General features: G+C 38.3%; 3 protein-coding genes across 3 annotated transcripts; all 3 read left to right on the forward strand.

The window, feature by feature from the left end:
- The first annotated feature begins 504 nt into the window (after positions 1 to 504).
- srgn (serglycin) lies at positions 505 to 3569 on the forward strand. The gene is made up of 3 exons (XM_035531247.1): positions 505 to 658; positions 1156 to 1225; positions 2672 to 3569. The coding sequence occupies exons 1-3, from the start codon at positions 505 to 507 to the stop codon at positions 2892 to 2894; spliced, it is 447 nt and encodes a 148-aa protein (XP_035387140.1). The 3' UTR covers positions 2895 to 3569.
- A 1962-nt stretch (positions 3570 to 5531) lies between these two features.
- vps26a (VPS26, retromer complex component A) lies at positions 5532 to 11905 on the forward strand. Its single transcript, XM_027000529.2, has 9 exons — positions 5532 to 5619; positions 6424 to 6573; positions 6865 to 6940; positions 7314 to 7470; positions 7567 to 7731; positions 7879 to 7985; positions 8179 to 8247; positions 10974 to 11116; positions 11247 to 11905. The coding sequence occupies exons 1-9, from the start codon at positions 5617 to 5619 to the stop codon at positions 11358 to 11360; spliced, it is 984 nt and encodes a 327-aa protein (XP_026856330.1). The 5' UTR covers positions 5532 to 5616; the 3' UTR covers positions 11361 to 11905.
- Positions 11906 to 14325: 2420 nt separating this feature from the next.
- supv3l1 (SUV3-like helicase) lies at positions 14326 to 20286 on the forward strand. Its single transcript, XM_027000528.2, has 15 exons — positions 14326 to 14744; positions 15000 to 15077; positions 15717 to 15824; positions 15921 to 16035; positions 16119 to 16287; positions 16520 to 16631; positions 16751 to 16828; positions 17105 to 17196; positions 17336 to 17516; positions 17747 to 17840; positions 18023 to 18242; positions 18561 to 18641; positions 18721 to 18897; positions 19154 to 19302; positions 19751 to 20286. Exons 1-15 carry the CDS (start codon positions 14477 to 14479, stop codon positions 20130 to 20132), a joined length of 2304 nt encoding a protein of 767 aa, XP_026856329.2. The 5' UTR covers positions 14326 to 14476; the 3' UTR covers positions 20133 to 20286.
- Positions 20287 to 21469: the final 1183 nt, after the last annotated feature.

Raw genomic sequence — 21469 nt, forward strand, 5'->3', positions numbered from 1 at the left:
AATGAAGATTCTTTTGGAGAAAAATATTTAGATCACTATTGCTAAGATCATAAGGGATAAGTGCTTAGAGAAGCTGCAGGATTTCTAAAAAGTTCACTGGCCACAAAGCCAAGTGTCATGATTTGTTGTACTTGGCATGGAAAGGCAGACTGCAGGAACTCGCAGTGTCTGTTGTCCTTGTCAACGGAGGAAGTGAAGGGGACATAGGCCTCCAGGACATTACAGCACATGGTTTGCAACATGTGTTTACTCAAGTCTTAACCTCTTGCAAGGAAGACCTAGTGCTAGGCCCACCTACCAATATTTGGCAAGTAACTGTCAAATGGTTATGGCCGAGTCTTAATATACACCACTGCTTCTGATTGCTTAACATCAATGATCAAATATGAAGAAAGTAACTTATAGTTTTATAAATAGCACTATCTTTAGGTTTTGTGAGTAAAAACGTTTTAGACACTGAAACAACTGCCAAACTCAAACGTTGCAGGATGCTTTCGGTAAGAGATGACGCATGCGGGGGCAGGGTCTCTGCCACGCTATAGAAAGAGCCTTCACGCGCTTTCCTCGGTTCCTCTGTTTCGGAGAATGACGATGAGGCTTCACGGCAGAATAGCTTTGGCACTGGTCCTCGTGTGTTTGCTGGGGGACAATGTACTTGGTGAGTTTCTTTTTTCTTTTTTTTTTTTTTTCTTTGTTTTGTTTTCTTTTTTTATTATTCAGTTTGTCCTGTCTACTGACATCCAAAAGACTGTAAAGGGAATAAAAACAGACGTAGGATTTGGGCGCATAGTGAAAACGAAGAATAAAAGCACAAATTTCATCCACAACAAAGTGTGAAGTAATAGTTTATACAGATATACTTTTGTAGTGATGTAAATGATGACATTAACGTTTATTTTCTAAGTAGCTACATATTTCAGTTTAGGAAAGGCGGCACTAAATTCGGTAGTAACGTTGTTTTGCCTTGGTAAATTACCAGTAAGTAAAACTATTCATATGGGCTTAACTGTATATCTGACCTGTTATCATAAAATCCTAAATGTGTCAGCATTCATGTGTACTGATAATAATGTGTAACATTAGCATGTAATCTTAAACTATGAAGGGCTGTTTGACACTTTCTAATCTCTCATTATTTTTTCTTATTTATCACAGGAGGCAGATACCACTCGTTGAAATGTAGACCTGATGGCAAAAATGCCAATTGTGTCGAAAAGAAAGACATGTAAGTAATTTGTTTCTTTATGTGAATGATTTCTTTTAACTGGAACGTGTAAAGGTATGGACAGATTCTCTGTTAAAAGCATGTATTGTGTAGATAGTGGCAACACATGAAAAACATGGTTTAATTTTATGAAGAAATCATTAAATCATGTAATAGGTGGATAGTGGCAACATATTCTGACATGAAAAATATGATTTGAACAACATTCAGTGATATTATTTGATCATGTATTACTATGCAAACCCATAATATAATGTTCCCTATTGACCAAACCACCATTTTGGACATCACATTTGTTTAAGATCTAAGTGGATATATGTTGTTTTTTTTCTTCATGGGTTAATGACCAGTTTTCCTTGTGTAATAAATTTTGATTTATGAGAGAACCTCTGGGTTTCCTTTGTCACTGTTATGTAGAAACTGAGCAGTAAAAAGGAAGTGAAGCTTTTGATCACTGGAGATATTTTATGAGATATGATCACAACATGAAACTTAAAAACCCTTACTTCTTAACGCCTACCACACACACGGCTTCAATTATCGACCCGAGGGGACTATGAAATTGTGAATTTTTTTAGTACACTTTATACTTTCTATGTTATTTTCTATGTTTTTAACCATTACCTTGCCCACTTACCATGTCAGGAGCTTTCTCTACTCTGACATCACTTAATGTTTTGCAATTTTTTTTTACTGTGATGTTTGTTACTGTGAGCATCTTTACAACGATTCATATCTGTTTCATCATCTTCTTCCTATACTCTATATCATCTCACAACCGCAGCACCTTTGATGGTATTAAAAAACTGGTTTTTAATAGATGTTTTTTAAACTATTGCCTTAACATGCAAAAGAAAAAGGTACTTAACATGAAAACTTCCAAGCAAAGGGAAAAGGAACTTCTGGGTCACTGATTCCCATTTTTGTGATTACATTTTAATTACACTTGATTTGTAAATGATACATATTTTCATCACAATGTATCCCACATTAAGCTGCAGTAAAACATACTGGGTCTGTACATAGACTTGTAAGTCCTTTTCCAAAGCAAAACAAACACCATCATTCATCATTCAAGGCTATCTAGAGTCTAACTGGGGGATAACCAGCCTTTCTGATGCAGTGTTTACTTGCTTGGGTTTTGTGAAAGTCCTGTCTATGAAGAATGCTGCAAAAAACTTCCCTAGTTTGTATATGCAATTTCTGGATATGTAAAAATATACTTAATGTATTTTCCTAATATGAATTTTAGTTTAATATTGCTATTTTTGCTGTCATTTTTACTGTCATTTCTGCTTAAGGACACTAGTCTGTTGGCTTCAAGGACTTTGTTATTTGAACAAAGCACACAAAATGGAGGACTGGTTAAAGAACTCCTAAAGTAGTGACAGGAAGGGCGAAAGGATGTGGGTTTACCCTGGCCTTGTGCTTCTGTTTTTCCACCAGCAGAGTCCACAGCAACAAAGTGGAGGCAGTTGATCTGTCTGGCGAGGCCTCTGGTGACCTAGGCCCCATGAATGATCTGACACAGGAGCTACCTGAAACAGAGGAGCAAAGTCTGGAGGTGGAGAGCAGTGGTGAGACTAGTTATACCAACGAGATAATGCCTCAGCAAATGAAGCCACAGCTGTCAGAAGATGATTTGAAACAGGATAACATGATTCAGTAGAAGACCGTAATGTGCCAGTTTTTCAGCTTGCTTTCTTGTAAGGACTTTCAAGTTTATATGCCTTGAAGTATTGTATACTTCTCAGCATATTGTATGCTGAGAATTATAGTTTAATTAAACATATAATTAAGTACACATTAATTTAGATAATTATTTTATACCAATGAAGATTATTATTTTTTAAAGAATTTCTGTGTAATTTGCCATTACACTTTATATACATTACACTTACATAGTATGAGGATATTTTTATAGTGTCCACCAACATAAGATACATGTGTTGAGCTGAATTTGTGAAAATAAAAATATTTAATATTTAAATAATTATTTAAAGAATATTTCAGGATGTAATTACAATTGGATGAATACTGCTAATCAGAAGAAATACTTGCATAAAATGGACATAAATATGTTTTTGAAATTTTAAGTTTTTGTATTTTTATGAATGCTTTTTTGTGGTGGATGTTTTAGAACCAACTGATGCCATGCAGTTTCTCCAAGTTTTTTTAAAAAATTGCATGATATTACTGTAATCTATTATCATCAAGTTAACCATAGCCTAAAAGCCAGAAAGTGGGGAATAACCAGATTCTGTACCATAATTCTATTGTCTACTTTTAACAAAGTTGTATTCAACTGCATTTCATCTTTTATTAAAACATCTTAAGAACTGTCTCTTTTTCCTAACTGGATTTTATGAATACATGGTAAGTAAGCACTTCGCCTTGTGATAACATGTGATAACATGATTTGGTAGAAAAGTACATATGCAATTGATAAGCACTGTTACAATAAATTGTACCCTGGGTTGGATGAATACTGAATTGCAATTGGCTGGTAGGTGTAAATTAAAGACAAGCTGAATATGAGCTATCTTGCCTTGATAGCTCATATTCTTGATTTATTCAATACAATCAGTACTATATTTTTAAAGACAAAAAACCTCTTCTTTATCTTGTTACTCTACCATTAGAATGTAGTAGCTTTTCCCAACCTCTAAACGGACTACGTCGCCAAGAGTGAGCTGGCAGGAAAACATTTTCTTTACTTTTTTTTACATTACAAAACTGTTATCAAAACATAGGAGTTCAATCTTTGAGTAGCTGCAGTATCCATAGTATGAACACAGAAATCACACTCAGAGTACAATAGAAGAAAAGCATAACATTCTAAACAAATTCAGCGCTTTCTTAGTAGATCTATCAGCTTCTCAACCTCTTAGGCTTCCTGTTCTTACTAGAAGGGTGTAATCACACTTTCAAGCTGTATATCTGTTATACATTTCCTCTAACATCAATTTTCCATGGCCTGTTTCAAAACACCCATTTTAAGATTGTGCTGTCAGTTTTAGTGTTTTGTTTGCATGACAGAGGAAAATGACAGTGAAAATATTTTCTAATTTGATGACAAATCATTTTCAATATACACAGATTGTTTCTCACAAAACAATGTTTTTAGAGTTTCACATTGATTTAGCTCAATTTCCAGGGAACAGTATTATTCAGACATCTAATTTAACTGTCATGGAATCCGAATGCCTATGAGCAGGTTATACATTTTACAAGCTCATGTGTTACTAGCTATCAATTTGGCCTAGATATCTTGACTGTAGTGAAGACTCCATGTGACACTGCTTTTTGTCATAGAACTGGGAATGCATATTGACATTGTTTTGTCATGGTATATTAAGACTTCAGAATTATATGAGTAATATTTCAAATAGTCAGTTATCTTACAGTTGACTATCACTGGCCATCCGTGAAAAAATATTTCTGTGGAGGCTGAGGCATGATTGAACATTAATTGAGATTATTTTATTACCTAAACAAACATGTAGTAAAGCTATATTTGCCAATTGACTATAGCCCCATCCAACAACTTCTAAAGTACAGCCCAAAACACAGAATATCACAAAGTTAACACAGTTAAATCCATTTTCCAGCAAATACTCCCAAGTTCACAGCCATGTTAGCAGGCCTCTATCATTAAAATATCTATTGATGCCTTTGATTCTTAAAAGTGATTACCCTATGTAGCTAATGCTACTAATACTGAAGGTCCTTCTAGTGGCTTCTTTTTCCCCCGAGATGTGAATCATCATTATCATCATCATCATCATCATCATCATCATCATCATCATCATCATGTTCCAGAATTTCAATGGCCATTTAGTTTGTGTTGCCATAGTTATTTGTTAATTTCCACTTATTGTACTGTGATGACATTCTAAAATGTAAACAACATTCTTTAAAATTAGTCATGTGAATTTATGAACTGATTACGAATAACACATGATTTGATTGTATTGTTTAAGTTTATTTAGAGCAAACATTTTAGGAGGCTCCTGTCTCCCTTTCATCCAGCTGCCACCTGATAGTTAAATGACAGTTAATTATAATTTTTGGCTTTATACAAATTTTAACACTATTACTAGCCGCTAGTTACACATTTTTCCCTCAAAGTAATGAGTGTTTTATTATATTGTTCCAAAGGTAAGTTATTGATTTACCCAGTTAGCTTCAGGATTTGAATACCATATACACCCCACGTCCCAAACCTAACCAACCCCACGTAAAACTGCACAGAATGCAGCATTTACCAGACAGACTTTTATTTTGATATTCCACACAGCAGCATGCCAAGTTCATGCAAGGCATAAAACAGTTGTTCCAAGTACGAAGGTCTTGTTGGGAGTGTAGCAACGAATTACCAACCTGCTGAAATGGTGAGTTGTTACTGTAGCTAGTTACCAGTAGAATTCCCCATTTTATTTTATGCATTTACGCGTGCAAGGGATTAAAAGTGTTTTATTCATGTAGTTGGTAGGATGGTTTATTAATCAGCAAAGCTCACCTTGGATGAGAAAGTAGCTAGCTGGCTAGCTTGCTTTGCTAGTTAGCACTACTAGCCGGCCAAAACAAGGCCGGGCTAGGAAGTGGAGTTTGATTTGAATGGGTGTTCCGGGGTAGAGATAGATAACGCTTGACCACAGGACAAACCGTCATGTGAATCCACTGGTTCGTTGCGATTTATTTATATATATATATATATATATATATATATATATATATATATATATATATATATATATATATAATTATTATTATTTATTTATTTCAGAACTAGCATGTATGGTAACAACGTTAGGGTATCCTAGCTAGCTAGCTAGCTATGCTAGCTAGGTAGCCGGGACGTAAGTGTAATTTTCAGATTTGAGGTATGAAGAAACGTTAGATGACCAGATCAACTTTGCCTGTCGTTTTTGAGTGACAGTTAGCTATGGATAAAGTCATGCTGGTCTGAGGCCATATGTTTATTTTGAATAGCGATGAACAGGAATGAAAGGATATTTTATAGATTCAGTATCACCTCGTCCCTTCGGACTGCTTAAACCATTGTCTTGAGCATGTTCAAATAAAGGAACCATATGTTTAGGACTTCCCTTTGTAAATCCCTGTTTTTTTTTCCTATTGGGCCTGCAGGATTTTGCATTATGACACATTTATAACCTCAAATTTGACTGTTACAGAGTTTCCTTGGTGGTCTGTTTGGTCCCGTATGTGAGATTGATGTCATACTCAATGATGCTGAGAGTAGAAAGACAGCAGAACTTAAGGCAGAAGATGGAAAAGTGGAGAAGCATTACTTATTTTATGATGGAGAGTCAGTTTCTGGAAAGGTGAGAGCTCGATTCTCATTACATTACATGAAGAATAAGGGGTACACATACTTGGTTTGTATTTTGAAAACATAGCTGCTGTTTGTTTGTGCTCTTATCTTATTAAGGTGACTCCTATATCTTTAGAAAAGGAGGTTTATTGAAAATGCACCAGGCCTATTAGAGCTAATGGAAATAGTTATTAAAAAAAAAACAACTTCATAAACATAAATTTGAAAGTTATGAAATTGTAAAAGAATGTTTCTTAAAACTATTTCATAATAGATTCCTTAAGATTTCTGTTTCCCCAAGGTAAATATCAACGTAAAACAAACGAGCAAGCGCCTTGAGCATCAGGGAATTCGCATAGAGTTTGTTGGACAGATTGGTAAGTCATTTCAATGCACAGAGTAATTTGTATACAATAAACAATTGGAGTCATTTCAGCACACATGGAATGAACAAAGCAGTAAAGTCAAAAAAGAGCAGCCAAAACCTTGTTATCTCTTTCTGCTGTATTGTGCTTCACATTTCAACCTTGCAATGCAGAAAGCTTGGGAAAGCACATGGTTGTGGCATGGCTAGAGCACTACCCACTAAGTGTAAACTGAGTAACCAGCCTATTAACTGACTGTATGCTCTGCTTATTCAGTTTATCTGTAATATAGAGTTCCCGAAAAGATGCAGGATGGTTAAATGATTTCTGGGCCAGAGAAATAAGCAAATGTTTGTGCTCAAAGAGGACCTTTTTTGTGCCACAGAACTGTTTAGTGATAAAAGCAACACGCACGAGTTTGTGAACCTTGTGAAGGAGCTTGCGCTTCCTGGAGAGCTAACCCAGAATCGAAGCTATGACTTTGAGTTTATGCAGGTGGAGAAGCCATATGAGTCCTATGTTGGAGCTAATGTGCGACTGAGGTTAGTATCATTCTGTAAAGTATAATCCAAACCCTGTGATGGTTCTAACCCTGTGTCAAATTATAGGATAATAGTGATTGTTTCTCTACCTGGCAGGTATTTCCTCAAAGTAACAATAGTAAGGAGGCTGTCTGATTTTGTAAAAGAGTATGACCTCATAGTCCATCAGCTTGCCACTTACCCTGATGTCAACAATTCCATCAAGATGGAAGTTGGAATTGAAGACTGCCTACATATAGAATTTGAGTACAACAAGTCTAAGTAAGTTGTCTTCTCCATTAAAGACTTTAGTAGTGTTATTTGTGCAGGATGTGTAACTAAGGTATAAGGAGCATTTTACTGATGGCTTTAATGACCTGAAAGCCTAATGAATTAATTCATGATGTTAGTTTGGTCATGTCCCTACAGATATCACCTAAAAGATGTAATTGTGGGTAAAATCTACTTTTTGCTGGTACGAATTAAAATCCAACACATGGAGCTTCAGCTGATCAAGAAAGAAATGACAGGAATTGGTGAGACCTAATTAGGATAAGTGCACTTGTCAAACATTTTCAAACAAATAGTTTTCCAAATCTGTGGTACTCTGAGACTGTTGAGATAGTGGTATCGGGCTGATATTATAAACTCAGCATCATTTTTCCTCTAGTATAGTTGAACAATGGAATATGCTGTAAAATTAAATAACGTGATTAAATGATTTGATAGGGCCAAGTACCACTACAGAAACAGAAACTGTGGCCAAGTATGAGATTATGGATGGAGCACCAGTGAAAGGTAAGTTCAGCTTCATGCTGTTGCAAACACACTACCAAGGTTGGGTTAGGGTTACTTTAGAAATATATTACATTACAGATTATCGATTACCTATTAAGGATCATTACAATCAAAGGATTATTATCTTAAAGTATTCTGTTTACTATCTGTTACTTTTGGATGACTTTAATGCCGAAGAGCAGAACACAAGTGTGCATGCGTGCACATTTTAAACTAACGTGCATTCAGACTAGGTTTCTGTTCATTCTTCTGACTGGCTCAGCAAGAATTATAACAGTTCTGACTTCACAATGTTATTGGCTGAGAAACCTTCTGTGAAAGACACACCGACCACTTTTTAAAAATTTTGTCGTCTGCTCTACCATTCCATCTATCTGTGTAAACTTGCTTGCTCAGTGTCACCATATAGCGTAAACGTGGGTGTATCATTTACATAACTGTTAAGTTTGGATGCAGGTGCCTTGAGAGGTATGTGAATCAATTAGTTCTTAATGTTAATTTAAATAGAGTAGCACTCTAGATATTTTTGACCAATTCATTTGGGAATTGGGACGTACAAAGCAAATATAAAGCCAGTACACTAATGTCACTTTTACCTGTAGAGTTAATATATTCTGCCAATGCAGCTTTGCCATAATATATAATTAGGGGGCAGCACCCTTTAATATGCCCTTGCCAGCCCTTTGCCGCCCCAGGTATAAAACCCTCGACATGCCACTGCAGAACACTAGTCCCCAGCAGTGCCAGGTGGTGTGGCCACCAACAACCTCCGGCAGGCTCCTGTATTTCCTCTGAGCAGACTCACAAACAACTCAGCAGATGTGAAAAAGTTGGCCATATAAACGTCCCTTCCACAGCAGTCCGACATTGATGAGGCTCTTTGCTACCTACATTCCTATCAAATTCGGTTCACCGGTGTAAACATCCTAGCTAGGTATAAAAAAAAATTTTGGCATCAGTGAGAACAAAGTGCTTCCAAGTTCAGATAAATTTGTTCAAATCTGTCATTGGAATATGCATATTAAAAACAATCTTGCGATAGATGATACCCTTTTGTATTAATTAAAATTGTTACATTTTTGCTGAAGACAGTACTCCCATTAGAACATTTATTAAATCAAGATAACTTACTTAAAATGTTTAATGTCATATGAAACAAGTATCACATCCGTGAAAAAAAAAAATCTTATTAACATTGAAAAAGTCCTATGATTTATTTAGAAACAAATCTCATGTTTACAATCAATGAAGCTATATAGAACTCAAATTGCATTATGTTCGTTCATGAAAGTTAATAAAGTCAGTAATCGTGCCAGAACGATTTCACAAATGCAGTCTGACCCCAGTCACATATCACAAACCCAGACCAAGCAACAGACTTCATCAGTAAAGAATCTCCCATTTCTGGACTAAACTGAAAATCTTTGGTTCTTAAGGTTATGCCTTGTGATTATTGGTGTTATGAAAAATGAACCACTGAGTGGTTCACTTGCACTTTACATGCACTTTATAATCCGGTAACTGCAGAAAATCAGAAACACATTTACATGTACTTGGGTATTCAGATAATGGGAAAACTCTAGGTTTACATGAGTCAGGTAACAGTTGGATTTCTACTTTGCAACTAGCCAATAATCCCACAGAAGGATGTGATGTAAACTTCAGACTTCCTGATTTAGCTTTTTTGAAACATGGACCCACTTTACGGGCAAATACGGAAATTCAATTTTGTTATGTGATTAATATTTTAAATTCTTCACTTCCTTGAACATGTACAGTGTTTCAGAGTCTCCCCATTAATGTCTGGTAGCCATTTCGCAGGTGCTAAAATAATTTCTCCTAGCCACTTCCAGGATAGCTCTATACTCTCTCTGGTTATGTTTGCATGCATACACAGAGAAATCCGAAAGAAATCAGGGTACAGGTTTACGTGCACTGGGAAATCCCATTACTGGCCTATAAGATCCCTCCCAACTCCCTTTATCAAATTTCCTAATCAGATTCCTAAACCTTAATTTGATCAAAGAAATTGGAGTATGCTGTTTACATGACCACTTGAATAATCGGATAACTGCAGAAGTCCAAATTATGATGGGGTTATTAACTGCATGTAAACACACTCAATGATTTTTACATGAATTTGATTGATTGTATCTGAACAGATTCTATCTGGACAGGCAGTATTCATCTTGTAGCTATATCATGAGTGAAGCCACATGAGTATGCCACTTCCAAGAGGTGCATTTCACAAATGAAGTTGGGTATTTAGCTTTTATTCTTGCCCTTTTATTTAGAGTGTTGGCACACTTCGGAGCTGTTTATTCTCCTTTTGCAAATTAGAGATTCCATTTAATCTTTTCATTTGCTTCCTTTATTTACTAAAGTGTAGTCTGTGAGTATCTCATAGTTAGGATGCTAAAGCTGACTTGGGTGAAAATATTAAATTGAAATGAATTTGCCACTGGCTGCACATTTACTACAGTGGTCAGTGTGCTTTTGTAAATCCATCATATTGGGCTAGAGAAAGTCACTGTCCAGATATGTCTGGTGATTATTTCTTTAAAAATTAATGTGGACGATATACATCAACCTTAAAATTTTCTTAGGCATTGTGCTGTGTTCACATCATGAAATTGTATCAGCACATACACAACCAAATCTGCTGCTGGAATTTGCACTGTGATCTAAGTGACATTTTGACTCATCGGTGAATCTTTTCTTTCTAGGTGAGTCCATTCCTATACGCCTTTTCCTTGCTGGCTATGACCTCACAGCTACCATGAGAGATGTAAACAAGAAATTCTCTGTGAGGTACTTCCTAAACCTGGTGCTGGTGGATGAAGAGGATAGGAGGTACTTCAAACAGCAGGTAGTTTACAAGTGATGAAATATCTTGGCATGGAATGGAACAGTGTAATTAGCAGTGTAATGAATGTTAGTCATTACACTTTATTTCTTATGATACAAATGTAACAGTTTGTCCATTTTTTTCCAATTAGGAAATTGTTTTGTGGCGAAAGGCCCCAGAGAAATTGCGAAAACGCAACTATCACCAGCGCTATGAGTCACCCGAGTCACGGCCGAGCCTCTCTGCTGAGCAGCCTGAAATGTAAGGAGGAGATGTGGACAGCAGCCAACCAGGGACATGGTCCTTTAGCGGCCAATCACAGGAGAGGAGAGCAGCTCCCACCAAACATCCATGTCGCCACTCCTAACAGCTTGCGGTGATGGGTTTTGCCTGCCTTCGCTGTGTCTACTCTGCCATCCTCAGCAAGCAGTTTATTAGCATACAAGGACTTCTTATACACTAGAGAGAGCACTGGAACAGAAGCTACTATGTAAATCCTATAGTTTGGGGCTTGCACCCATTCCTAGATGAGAATGAATTAAATGAAAAAATGAAGCACTTGTTAATTTTCCTGAAGCTCCACATAGATACATGGCCTCCAGAGTTTTTGGGAAAAATGATACAATTCACTTCTGAGATCATCCTTGTACATTCTGACTGGCAAAATTGAAAACCTTGTTCATATCAGCTAACGTTAGCCGTGGGGCCAGTTCTAAAGGTCAAGAAAAGAAATTTGTCCTGTGTGTTCTGAGTGCCATACTGTTTGCAGTCACTTTATAATGTAAAACTTTTCTCTTTAACTTATTTAGCTTCTAGTTTTATATATATATATATATATATATATATATATATATATATATATATATATATATATATATATATATATATATATATATATATATATATATATATATATAATTTTATATAAATATAAAACTATATATATATATATAATTTTTTATATATATATAAAATTTTATATATAATTTTTTATATATATATAAAATTTTATATATATATATGTGTGTATTATTTTTATTTATATATATTATATATATATATATATATATATATATATATATATATATAAATATATATATATATATAAATAAATGACATGATTATATGACACTCAGCTGTTTTTGAAACTTCAGTTACATGGGTTCTGTTTAGAATGCTTGTGTGTGTTCAGCTTATAAAGCTTTCAACTGAGCAGTTTATCTGATTATGTTGAGTCACTAAAATATTCTTATTTTCTCTTTGGATGATGCTTGACCTTATAGTTACATGTAGGCTGCAGTTTTCACTTTTAGACTAGCAAGTTCAAGTTTCTAAATACCTTATGGAGGCATTTCTTTCTCATGTTTAAGTGTATAAGTGCCCATAAGGTTATGATAAAGTTTTGCCAAATTATATCCCTTGCATGGCAGCCTTTTTAAAGGTTCTGGTTTAAAAAAACAAAAAACAAAAAAAATACATTACTGTAACATTTTCAGAATGTTGCTACTGTGCATAAGGTTCTCTGTAGAACGAAGAGAAAATACATTCCTTTGGATGTTGAATTACCAGCATATAGGTCAATATGGTTATATGAATGACCTTTGTAATTTGAAACACTAGTACAGGAATGCCAATTTTCCAGCCATGAGTGCTATCTGTGATTAAATGCATTGGGAATATTTCAAATAGGGACTATTCAGCTCTGTTAAATGACTCAGTTGTTTGTGACCCCTGAAAAAATGTACATATGCAAACTTATTCTGTTTATCTGTCAATCTTAAATAAAAATGAAAAAGTTTATACGATTAAAGGAATGTAGCTGTTTTGTAAATTTTTGTTGCTACTCCATCATTATGCTTGGCCAAAACTAGTGGATAATTGGGCCAATTTGCTCTTCCCAACAATTGCAAAAGGTTTCCTGATAGTAGGCTGAATTTAAAGGAGCAATAAGTAATTTCCCCAAAGGTTCTTCTTCACATGAAACAACCATTTATACTGACAGTCGGTGGCTTGGATGTTTCAGATATTCTGTAGCTGCTAAATCTATTTTAAACATAGCCATGTCCATATAGGAGACCTGCTCTTTGGAAAATTAACTGGTTAATTTGCATACTACAAAACAGTTTGGTTCTTCATCACGTTGCTGCACTTTATACAGGAAACAAAAGTTAAAATATTTTTTTTTAATTAATAATAATTAAAAAAAAAAAAGAATAAAATTAAAAACTTTTATGAATACTGTTTGCTCTTTTAAATGATGGTTTTCTCTAGATTATCCTATAATCCAATCTTTATTCTCCGATCGGGGCTGCCTCGTTTGTGAATGGTGAATATTAAACACGGGCTATTCAATGTTTAGGGCTCTGCATTCTGTAGTGTGTGTGGTGGACACCAGAGCCGGTTTATGAATTAAAATGACCTGGAAGCGTGATATTAATGTCCTGCCTGAAAGGCCGTCAAGCAAAGAACGGAACCTGTCGGTGTGTACGGGAGAAGTAAACAGCGGCTACGAACTACTGAATTACGGAGAATAAACTGTATGTGTGTATAATGTGTGCTGTAAAACACACCGTAACAGACGCAACCAGGAAAGTGTGCTGGGGCTTTGATGACTAACAACGATTAAGCACAAAAAACGCATTATCTGTGGGGTTTCTCGCGTTTTTAACATCGATTAGGGTTTTTAAAACTCTTTTAGTGGGCCGTGAAACCTGGATCAGAGCCCAGGAAACTAATTTACACTTTATTATGAATCTGCATAGTTCCAGGTCAATGCCAAAATTTTGTGGTAAATTTATGAGAAAAATTATTAAGTCTTCGCAGTTAATTTGAGTTGCAATGCACCTTACATAAATGCTAGATATGATTAATTAATAGGTTATATAATTTTGGATAACTATAAACTATTATACATTATTATTTTAAATGTTTGCTAGAATTATACTTCTTTACAAACTCCGCTAAATGATTTAAAACGGATGACCCATGCTGAACGTGGGGTCCTCACCTAGGACACTGATCTGCCGTTGAAATAAACATCCCTTTGTAAGCGTGTATACGTGTACATATAATGGAATATCATTTCATTAAAGTATATAAAGCATACGTGTACATATAGATATATACATATTTTAAATATATCCTTCATAGTGGCGCCTGTTAATTCGTAGATTTCATGCAATATTTCAATAAACAACAGGCACATTTTCAGACACCACAAGCATCGGGGGCCTTCCGCACGTTTCTTTCCTGACTGACCTTAGGAGTCTGCGAACGTCGCTTAGCTGGATTATGTATGTTACAATGCGAGTTTCGTAGCTAACTGTACTTTTCGGCGTTGCTCACAGGGCTGCTGGCGATTACACTTTCCGCTGTCTGAAAATGTCGCTTAATCGTTGTATTTACCTGCTATCCCGCTCACACCTGCGGCGTAGGGCATGTGTTGTTACATCTAGCCACACTGCCGCAGTGGCCAACAACTACACAGGGCACATGTGTGCACCAAAAGGACCTTTGAGGACATGTCCATCATCTTCAGACAGCGCGTCGAGACCCCCGGATACGTCCCTCTTTGTACCTCTCGCTGTCAAAAGCGAAGTAGCGAAGGATGGTGCAGTTGGAGAGGAGTTAACGCAGCCGCTTGACAAAAGTAACTTCTGCATCTGGTTTGGGGGCTGTCAGACTGACTACCCAAATTGTGATGCTTTTGTTTTGAAAGCAGAATTCATCGGTCACAATATTCTCTAAGGGAATATATATGAAAGCTTGTAAAAACAAAGCATTGAATTTTCAATTACCAGTCTGTAACCTGAATGCGTATGACAGTATTCTTACTGCTACATTGCGTATTGTGTTGTAGATTTATCTGATCAGAATTTCTGTTCTATATCTTTATTTATAACAGGCGAACTTCTCAAGGTACTAAATAGATTTTACAAAAGAAAGGAGATGCAGATCCTTGCTTCTGAGCAGGGTCTTGATGGTAAGTTTCTCATTTTGGTAAACTGAACAAGTCTATATTCTGTTTCTACCTTCTTGTATGTAATCTGGGGCACCGAGTGATCCACATTTTAGCTTTGCATTCAGTCTTATTGGTGTTACAGTGACACCTATTTTATGACTGCATGCATAATGTAGAATTACAGTGTGTGTGTTTTTAGCCTTAAGATGTTGACATTTTACTGATTGGCACCTCTGCATATGAAAACTGTGAGCTTTCACTGGTCAAGGCCTTTGACAGGAAGTTTGTCTTTTCTTGAGTGACTTTCAGCATATGTATAAAAACAAAATTGCAGATTGTTTGGCATACTGTTCTTATTTAGCTGTTTGCTTGGCACAGTTTTGTGACACAAAGTTGAACATGATCATAATAACCGTGGGCTTTGTGCATTCTTGTAAAGCTGTGTAGCTGGACACTGAAACATGTAGCTCCTAGGTAAACGGCTCCAAATCCTGGAACATTTTGACGGTATGCATGACTTTGTGCTACTAGGTACATGTAGCTGGAGAGAAGGAAAAAAACAGTGAGCCCTATAAGTTGTGACTCAGTGGATTTGTCTTACTGCAATTTGGTCTTTTGGCCCATGCAGATCCCCGTTACAGTTATCTTGTCCTCTTCTAGCTCGCCTGTTCCACCAAGCCTTCATCAGCTTTAGGAAGTATATTCTGGAGATCAACACCCTTAATGCTGATCTACACATCATTCTCAGTGACATCTGCTGTGGAGCAGGTGGGTAGTGCAGCAGCACAAGTGTTTTCGAGATTTACCTGAGAGGCTCCAGTTGTGTGTAGCCAAGCCCACTGAACGTTTTCATGTTTTTTTCAGGGCACATAGATGACATTTTCCCATACTTCATGAGGCATGCCAAACAGATCTTTCCCATGCTGGACTGCATGGATGATTTGCGCAAAATCAGTGATTTGCGTGTACCGGCCAACTGGTAGGGAGCGCTGTTTGTTGTGTATCTAAAAATATTTCATGTACATTTTCCCACATTGTTAATGCCATTAATATATTTTGAAGGTACCCTGAAGCCAGAGCTATTCAGCGGAGGGTTATATTCCATTCTGGCCCCACCAACAGTGGTAAGACGTATCACGCCATCCAGAGGTACCTGGAAGCCAAATCTGCCATTTATTGTGGTCCTCTCAAGCTGCTGGCCCATGAAATCTTTGAAAAGAGTAATACAGCAGTAAGTTATATTCTTTCCAAGAGTCCCATGTGTAATCGAAAATGAATTTGTACTTTAATATTTATTAGTACTTTTAATTTATTCTGATGTTTATTTCTTAAATCTATTTGCAGAATGGCTATTTTAGATACACTGGAGTTTCAATTCACCTGTGGCATGCAAGCCTTTGACAGTCTGAGTGAAAACTAACCAACTGGCTGTTTGTATGTTATTGTTTATAACTTTTCTTTAGAGTGTGCCATGTGATCTGGTGACAGGAGAGGAGAGAACCTTTGTGGATCTAGACGGGAGACAGTCCAGTCATGTAGCATGTACTATTGAGATGTGCAGTGTCACAACCCCATGTGAGTAATATAAGGGAATAAGGCAATAGATAAGGAAAGCGGCCTTTACTTCATTAATGTAAAGTTCAGTGTTGTTATTGCCTGAAGCTGAGCTGGGACTGTTGAATACTCTTTGACAGATGAAGTAGCTGTCATAGATGAGATTCAGATGATCAAAGACCCATCCAGAGGATGGGCGTGGACGAGAGCGCTTCTTGGTGAGCGTTTCAAATGCATTTTACACATTCACGTAACATATTTACTAGCCTGTATGTATGCACCATATGAGCCTTGTACGTCTTGAGGCAGTAATGGCTGGACAGAAATCTAAGACTGTTAGACCAATAGCTAAACATCTGATAGCTGGCATGTGCCCCTGCAGAGACCCTTGAAATGTGCTATGCAGTTTGACTTTGTGTTGGTTCACGGGTTGGAGATTTTCTGTGGAATTCTGATTTGGCGTGCTCCTCTTCTTCATTCTGTTGGGGGGGTAGGTTTATGTGCTGAGGAGATCCATGTGTGTGGAGAGGCTGCAGCTATTAACTTCATCACTGAACTCATGCTCACTACTGGTGAGGAGGTTGAGGTGAGTCTGGAGAGTGGAGTTTCATCAGCATCGAGACTCTTTTTTTTATAGTGATACCAGTCTTTTATGGCTAAATATTTTGATACGTTTTTCATTATTATATCTGCACCAAGACAACAGCTTTCTTTTAATCCTCGAGGTCCGTAACTATACGAGGCTGACTCCGTTCTCCATCTCGGACCGTGCTGTGGAGAACCTGGACAACCTCAAGCCTGGCGACTGCATTGTGTGTTTCAGCAAGAATGACATCTACTCTGTGAGTAGGCAGGTAGAAAGCCGAGGCCTGGAATGTGCCGTCATCTATGGCAGCCTGCCACCCGGTAAGACTCCATTACACTCTAGAATCTAGCGTTAAAGTCTAAATAAATCTACATATATTTACATTGGGACATTGCTTTTGTGAATTCCTATTTAATTTCTTAATCAGACAGTATGAAGCCTGTCAACCTGTGTGTCTCATGGACTGTTCTGTGGTGGAAAGGTGTTCTGCTGAAGTAAAATTTAGCCAAACTAGTGTCAAAACTAGTAATATGAACCTTCTGGTCCACAGGTACAAAGCTGGCTCAAGCAAAAAAGTTCAATGACCCAGATGACCCCTGTAAAATCCTTGTTGCCACAGATGCAATTGGAATGGGTTTGAACCTGTTAGTATGATTTCCTCACTGACCTCATGTATCCTCATACTCCTGATATTTCTGGGAAGGATACAGTATTTTAACCCAGGTGGTTGCTTTGTTGGAACTTCAATCGGCCGTGCTTGTTTTCCACAAAAAAATAAAATCCTTCACTAGCTCACAGACGCTCGTTCTGCGTCTGTCCTAACCAGGAGCATCCGGAGAATAATCTTCAACTCGCTGGTGAAGCCTAGTGTGAATGAGAAGGGGGAAAAGGAGGTGGCCACCATCACCACATCGCAGGCACTTCAGATCGCCGGGCGGGCGGGTCGCTTCAGCTCTGTGTTTAAGGAAGGCGAGGTGACCACCATGCACCATGAGGACCTGCCCGTGCTCAAGGAGATCCTGAACAGGCCCGTGGACCCTGTGGAGGTGAGGGTCCCTCGCTCTGCCCCATCATGGGCATGCTTCTCGTGGGGGTTTTCCCACCTAGAGCGTGAGACATGAGAGCTGAACAGAGCACTCCACCAAATGAACCTGAAGACTTTAGGTTCACCTGTTTTGTTTGTGGTTTTAGAATAAAATGAAAAAGAATGACATTTTCAAAGTTTTCACAGTGGTGTTTTAAAAGGTTAACTCACTCAGTGGTTATTATTGTTGTTGTTGTTTTTGTTTAGAAATGGCCAGTGCATTGAGATGGAAATGTTGGACTTAAACTAATTTCCTAAACTGTTTCCCTTATCTAATCAGATGGCCGGTTTACACCCCACAGCCGAGCAGGTGGAGATGTTTGCGTATCATCTCCCCCAGGCAACGCTGTCCAACTTAATTGTACGTATTTCGGGTCTCCTTTTCCTGTCAACATAGGGAGTTTGCCCACATCATATGGATTGATTCTTCTGTCCAACAGGACATATTTGTGAGTCTCTCGCAAGTCGACGGCCTTTACTTTGTGTGCAACGTCGAAGACTTCAAGTTCCTGGCCGACATGATCCAGCACATTCCTCTCAACCTGCGCTCACGCTATGTCTTCTGCACAGCCCCCATCAACAGGAAGCAGCCTTTCGTTTGCATCTCCTTCCTGAAGGTAGTGAGGGGGTGACGTAACTGTCCAGGCTGTGTAGCGTTCAAACCTCTCATGATTTGCAGTTGTTGTTGTTTATTTTGTGTGATTGGGCTGCATGCTGGTGCCCACCCCAGGCCAGTTTATCTCTCTCAGCCACAGTCCCCCTGGGCCTTTATTTATAGGCCTTTCTAAGTAATGTGTGATCAGCTTGTGTGTCTTCAAGTAGGTCGTGCTTTGGGACATTCCTGAGGAACTGAGGGTGCTTGTGTTTCTGCAGTTCGCCAGGCAGTTCAGCCGAGATGAGCCGCTGACCTTCAACTGGGTGTGTAGGCACGTCAACTGGCCCCTGGTCCCGCCCAAAAACATCAAGGACCTAGTTCACCTGGAGGCAGTCCATGATGTGCTGGACCTCTACCTCTGGCTCAGGTAGCCTCTCTGACCTGAGATTCGGAGTGTGGTGTTGACTGCTGGGCACAATTTGGCTAGTGCACAAAAGCAGATGTTAGTATTTTAGCTTGCAAATAGTCCTTCTTGGGTTTAAATGGCCTCCATTTTACATAGCAGACATGGATGCAGTACAGGTTGGGGGTTTTTTTTTTTAGTGTCTTATGACATTAGAAGTTGACATTAGAAGAATCCTTGTAGTCTGGGGGTCAAGTTCTGCAGGTTTTCTACCATGCATATGCTTTACCTAACATCCTTTACCTCAGCTAATACATCAGAAAGCCAGTCAAATTGTTTGATTAGTTATTACAAAAATTTGGACCTGGTTAGGATTTAAGTTTTACTAGTGAACTCCGGTATTCTCGGTATAGGGCTGTGGGTTGCATATGGTTTGTCCAACAAGCTCCTCTTCTGCTTTTCCCTTGTCCAGTTATCGCTTCATGGATATGTTCCCCGACGCCAACCTTGTGCGTGAGATCCAGCAGGAGCTGGACATCATCATTCAGACTGGCGTGCGGAACATCACGCGGCTCATCCGTGCTGCGGAAGCACAGGTTCCTGAGGCAGTGGGCCCTGGTCTGACGTCTCCGTCCCTGAGAAGGGCTCGGGGCTCCAAAGCCCATCCTGGCACCAGCCCCAACATGAGGCCCTTAGGCAGCTCGCTGGGATCGCGCCTGGTGCAGGAGGGGCTTCTCACACAGGAGCTCCTTCAGCAGCTGCAGAAGGAGTGGACCAAAGAACAGAAGCAGCCCACAGGTGTCGCCAAGGTGTCTGCGGGGATGGCTACCAAAAACAAGAAGAAAAAGAAGTGAACTGTTGACCTTGGATGGCTGACTTTGACATTTATAGAGGATCTTATTTAACATGTGAATAGCATGTTAGCATATATGTACTTTTTCAACTGGGTATTTGATGGCTGTCAAAGCAGACATGCAGTGCTTCAAATAAAACACTCATTTTTCATGGGTTTTGAATTGGGTCTTATTTCTCAGTGGCTAATTTTCTTAAGTAAAACATGATTCTCATTAAATTTTTTATTTCCAGTCAGAAAGCAGGAGCCTGATGTATGCAAGGGTTCTAGTCTTTTCATTACTGGAGTCTTTCATTCCCTAAACCCTTGGATCTAGATTCTGTCTGGTGCCAGTGGTGGTTTAGGATTTTAAGTCCTTTTGATCTATATGTAGGTCGTGCCTTATGGACAAATCTTGGACCGGGACACCAACTCTCAAGGTCATATGATGTTTAATCTCGGCAGACTGGATTTAGGAAATAAATTCCTCTGACCTGCTGTTAGGAAACATTGAACCATGGGATCTGAGTCTTCATAAGGGCACCGAAGGACCTACTGATTATTTGAATAATTTAAAATGTGTTGTTTTGTCCATTCAAGGATAGTGCCAGTAAACCAAAGGGACTGAAAAATGTGCTAATTTTATTATTTAAAATTTTCCACTTCCATTAAATATTCCATGGTGGACATGCATTGAAATAAGTGAAATTATGCTTTGAAGGGGTTTTGTCTTTTAACAACCACATGTAGTGTGGCTGGATAGCTGAAGCTATGGAGCAAGGGTTCCCTACTTAGGCTCAGCACTAAAGCCATTCTGCACATCACACTCTGTGCTTTGTGTTTGATGAACCCACCATTCAAGCCATGACTGTTACCATAAAGATTGCATTAGATCCCATGTAGTACCCCAAAAGCAGAGATATTTATAGACGCTGAAATTACAGTATAGTTTTTTCCAAGTGGTAGTGAAAATGCAACTACCTGCTGAGACAGTCAGTTGGTTTTAGTGGGGACATTTGCAAACAATGAAGAGAGGACAGCGTCCTAACGCACTCTCCTTTTTTGATCATTTTATCTTCCCTGTTCATTGGAGCTAAGCTCTCTGTTTTGCGTTTTGACTTTTCCCCCCCATCTTTTTCCTCCGCACATCAGGATGTTTTCACAGGTTTTACAGGAGGACATGCAAGTTGGGAGCAGTTCCCTTCAAGCTATTGTTTTGCAGTGATTGTTTGCACAAACCTTCTGTTGCGCGGGCCCACAAGGGAAGGACTCTGGATGGAACAGAGCCAGAAGCATTGCTAGGAGCACACTGAGAACAGGGGCCTGGGAGGCAGCCTGGGCCATTAATGATTTAGCCGG

Source organism: Electrophorus electricus, chromosome 11 (assembly GCF_013358815.1).
Source record: "Electrophorus electricus isolate fEleEle1 chromosome 11, fEleEle1.pri, whole genome shotgun sequence".
NCBI classification, from domain to species: Eukaryota; Metazoa; Chordata; class Actinopteri; order Gymnotiformes; family Gymnotidae; genus Electrophorus; species Electrophorus electricus.